At 57.0% G+C, this 4,393-nt stretch overlaps 1 protein-coding gene across 2 annotated transcripts; it reads right to left on the bottom strand.

Annotated features, from left to right (window-relative positions):
* Window positions 1–233: 233 nt before the first annotated feature.
* MFAP2 (microfibril associated protein 2) lies at window positions 234–3,755 on the bottom strand. 2 transcript variants are annotated; one of them, XM_088529516.1, is made up of 8 exons: window positions 3,680–3,755; window positions 3,427–3,516; window positions 3,245–3,271; window positions 3,016–3,102; window positions 2,244–2,285; window positions 1,337–1,424; window positions 1,179–1,252; window positions 234–347 (listed from the first exon to the last, which is right to left on the bottom strand). In XM_088529516.1, the coding sequence occupies exons 1-8, from the start codon at window positions 3,714–3,716 to the stop codon at window positions 244–246; spliced, it is 549 nt and encodes a 182-aa protein (XP_088385642.1). In that variant the 5' UTR covers window positions 3,717–3,755; the 3' UTR covers window positions 234–243. The 2 variants fall into 2 exon arrangements, with proteins under 2 accessions (XP_088385642.1, XP_010212676.1); XM_010214374.2 differs by having other exon boundaries at window positions 3,427–3,513; window positions 3,680–3,741.
* Between the last annotated feature and the right edge of the window lie 638 nt (window positions 3,756–4,393).

Below are 4,393 nucleotides of genomic sequence, written 5' to 3'. Positions count from 1 at the left end.
GCTCAGCTTCTTTCCCCCCCACCGCCTGCCCTTACAAATAGAATAATAACCGTGCCTTTAAAAAAATAATAATAACCCCCCCCTTCCCCGGTCGTATACGTATGTGCACAAAACCGGACCTCTATGCTGTTTCATGCACTGTTTCTTTAGCACCACGGTGAGGAGGAGGAGGAGCAGGAAGAGCGCAAGGGTGAGGGGGGAGGTTGGGGGTTGGTCTGGGGTCGGTTCGGAGGGGAGGGAGTTTCAGCAGCCGCCGCAGCTCCGAGCGCAGGAGGCCACCACGGTCTGGCAGAGGCCACTGGTGGCCATCACGCCGCACTTGGAGAACTTGTCGCGGCAGAGGTCGGCTGTGGAGGAGAGGGTTAGAAAAGCACCGGGGACCACGGGAGGACCCAGCTGCATTCCCATCCCCATCCCCATTCGCGTCTGCATTCCCATCCCCACCTGCATTCCCATCTGCATCTGCATTCCTATCCCCATCTGCATTCCAATCCCCATTCCCATCCCCATTCACGTCTGCATTCCCATCCGCATCTGCATTCCCATCCCCATCTGCATTCCCATCCTCATTGCCATCCACATCTGCATTCCCATCCCCACCTGCATTCCCATCCCCATCTGCATTCCCATCCCCATTCCCATCCCCATTCACGTCTGCATTCCCATCCGCATCTGCATTCCCATTCCCCACCTGCATTCCCATCCCTATCTGCATTCCCATTCCCCACCTGCATTCCCATCCCTATCTGCATTCCCATTCCCCACCTGCATTCCCATCCCTATCTGCATTCCCATCCGCATCTCCATTCCCATTCCCATCCGCATTCCCATCCACATCCGCATTCCCATCTACATCTGCATTCCCATCCCCATCCGCATTCCCATCCACATCTGCATTCTCACTCCCCTATCCACATCCCTATCCCTATCCCCATTCGCACCCCTATCCCCATCTGCATCTCCATCCGCCCCCCCATTCCCATCCCCACTGCCTTCCCTGCTCCTCCCCAATCCCACCAAAAACGGGCTCCCGCCTTCACACTGGAGCAATGGGTGCAGCTCCAACCCAGGCTGGCGGGTGCTGTTGCAAACCCTGCCTTGCTCTTCAGCTCGGTGGGAGGTATTTTAGATTTTGGGGTGTGAGAAAAACTGCATTTACCCCCCAAATCCAAGCTCACCTCGCAGCAGCTCCTCGTGGGCGCACACGGTGCGGACGCAGATCTCCTTGTTGATGACATAAACCCGGCGGAGGCTGCGGAGGCAAAGGGGCTGATTGCAAAAAAAACCCACCCGTTGGTGGCTGCGGGGGTCCCGCGAGCGGGACAGGGCGCTGTACCTGTAAAAGCAGATCTCGTTGAGGCACTGCTTGCAGGGCTTGTGGACCGAGTAGAGCCTGGTGCAGGGGTACTGCTCCTCCCGGCAGTCTGCAACAAGAGCGGGCGACTGCAGCACTGCAAACGCCGCGAGCATCTGCAGTGCTGCAGCTGCAGCAAGTGTGTGCAATGCTGCAAGCTCACTGAGTGCCTGCGGTGCTGCAAACACAGCGAGCATCTGCAGTGCTGCACGTGCCGTGAGTGTGCACAGTGCTGCAAGTGCAGCAGGTGTCGATGATGCTGCAAACACGGTGAGCATCTGCAGTGCTGCAGATGAAGCAGGCATTTAAGATGCTGCAAACACAGCGAGCATGCACGATACTGCAGCACAGTGAGTGCCTGCGATGCTGCAAATGCAGTGCGCCTCCACGATGCTGCAAATGCAGCAAGTGTGCATGATGCTGCAAGCATGCATAATGCTGCAAGCGTTAGTGGTACTGCAAATGCAGGGAACACCTGCAGTGCAGTACATGCAATGGGACTCCGCAGCACCGCAAGTGCAGCGAGCATCCGCAGTGCTGCAAGTGCAGCAGGCATTTGTGGTGCTACAAATGCAGGGAGAATCTGTAGTGCTGCAAACACAATGGGAGTCTGCAATGCTGCAAATCCAGCAAGCATTGTGTCAGTGCAACCTCCAGGGGCTCCAAAGCAGGGCGGAAAATCCCTGCTGGGCTGCAGCAGCTCCCGGCACAGCGGCCGGCCCAGGAGCACTGCCAGCTCTCCCTGGCTCAAGCCCAGGTGTTTCGCGGGATGGTTAAATGGGGAAAATGATGTGATTTTTTCCCCGAGTTTTTTTTGGCCTGAAGTCGTAAGTTTGGCTGGCGGCTTCGCTCCATGTCCTGTGTGGAGCAGAGCCAGGTGGGAACTCACCCAGGGGTCCAGGCTCCGTGGGCTCTGTCTCGGGGAGGGCAGCTGTGGGGAGAGCAAAGTTAGGAAGGTGGCTGCAAACAGCGCCTGCAAAACTGCAGCAGCAAAACAGGGTTTGCAGAACTGTGATTGCAAATGTTGGCTGCAAAACGGCGCTTGCAAAACTGCAGCAGATGCAATTGTTGGCTGCAAAACGGTGCTTGCAAAACTGCAGCAGATGCAGTTGTTGACTGCAAAACAGTGCCTGCAAACTGGCAGCTGCAAAGGGTGCTTGTAAAAATGCAGCTGCAAAACAGTGCTTGCAAAACTGTGCATGCAAATGGTGGCTGCAGAAGGGTGCTTGCAGTGCCACAGCTACAAAGCTGCAGCTGCACTATGGTGCTTGCAGAACGGCATCTGCAAAACTATGCGGGCAAGTGGCAGTTGTAAAATGTCACTTGCAAAACAGCATCTGCAAAAGCACAGATGCAAACAGTGACTGCACAACAGTGCCTGAAAAATGGCACCTGCAATTGGCATCTGCAAAACGGTGGTTGCCGTGCTGTGGCCTCAAGCGGCACCTGCAACATTGTGCAAGCAAAGTCATCGCTGCAAATCATGGCCACAAAAATTTGCCTGCAAAAGTGTACATGCAAAGCGGTGGCTGCAAAATGATGCCTTCAAAACTGCGGCCACAAAGCCATAGCTACAAAACATTGCCTGCAAATTTGTGCATGCCAAGAGCTGGCTGCAAAATTGCAGCCACCAAACTGCGCCCTAAGCCCTGGCCGCTCACCTGGGGTGGGTGCCGGCACCACCTCCTGCTGCGACTGCTGCTGCGACTGGTACCGAAACTGCTCCTCAGAGGCCCGGGGCGTCACATCTGCAGGTGAGAGCCGCCCGCGCTGGTGCCCGGTCCCCCTCTCCCTGCCCGGGCACCTGCTGCCGAGGGCTTTCCCGGAGAAAAGGGGATCTGGCAGCGCCAGCACCCCTGTGCTGGGGCCTGTCACGACGGACGTGCTTACCGTGATAGTCGTAGTAATCCTGGATTTCTGGGGGGGGGAAGCAAACACAGGGTGGATTTAGCGGCATCGGGCTGCAAGCGCGCCAGGACAGGGTGGAAAATGCAAAAATAAGGAGGCAAAAAAGGGGAAAAGGAGAGGAATAGGGGTGTTCTTCCAGCTCCCTGCGCCAGAGAGGCTCTCACCTGCTTGCTGGTCGTACTGGGAATATTGCACGGGCTCGGGATAGGTGATGCCTTCAAACCGGCTGTACTGTCCCTGTGCCAGTAACGCTGCTGGGGAGACACAAGGAGCAGCCAGAGGCGTCACCGGGACCGGGACAACTCGCAGGAGGAGGAGGAGGAGGAGGCTGTGGAAAATGGCCTTCCTCCAAGCCCCCGCCCTGCTGCAAAGACGGGGCCGGGATGCTGGGGTTTTTCCGGAGGCTCCGGCACTCACCTGGCAGGCAGAGCAGGAAAAGCGGCAGCGCTCTCATGGCAGCGGTGGGCGGCAGCGAGGCGGGCGAGCGCGGTGCCGTCTGCGCGAGGAAGACGTGCCGGGAGGGCAGTTTTTGTGGGGTTTTAGAGGGGGTTTTTGCAACGAGGTGGATGAGAAGACCCCCTTCCACCTCTCTTTCTCCCCGCCTCAAAAAATACCCCCCAAATCCCAAATCCCCCCCCCAAAACACGATAAGCCCCTTGCAAGGGGCTCTCGAGCTGACGAAGCCTCTGGCAGCACCAGGAGCTGCTGGAGGCCCCCGGCACTTTCCGAGCAGCCACTTCCCATTTCCAGCGTCTGCTTGGCCTGGCGGGAAGACAGCCCGTCTGCGCCGTGGCCCCTTCCCTCCCTGCTGCGCAGGCTGCAGCGCCCAAAGGAGAAAATATACAACTTAATACATGATATATGCACATATATGAATGTATCAATTGCAGCATTATCGGGGGGGTTGCAGCTTCTTGGGGTGATGCTTTGCACCAGCAAAGGGTCTCTCCTAGAGGCCACGTCTTGCAGCGTCATAGAATCATAGAATCATAGAATCATAGAATGCTTAGGGTTGGAAGGGACCTCTAGAGATGATCTAGTCCAACCCCCTGCACACGCAGGGTCACCTAAAGCACGTGGCACAGGACTGCGTCCAAGCGGGTTTTGAAGATCTCCAGAGAAGGAGACTCC

The sequence above is a fragment of the Tinamus guttatus genome, unplaced genomic scaffold (assembly GCF_059628265.1).
Source record: "Tinamus guttatus ecotype Peru unplaced genomic scaffold, ASM5962826v1 Tinamus_guttatus_pri_ptg000332l, whole genome shotgun sequence".
Taxonomy (NCBI): Eukaryota; Metazoa; Chordata; class Aves; order Tinamiformes; family Tinamidae; genus Tinamus; species Tinamus guttatus.
This window is presented reverse-complemented; position numbering and strand designations above follow the sequence as displayed.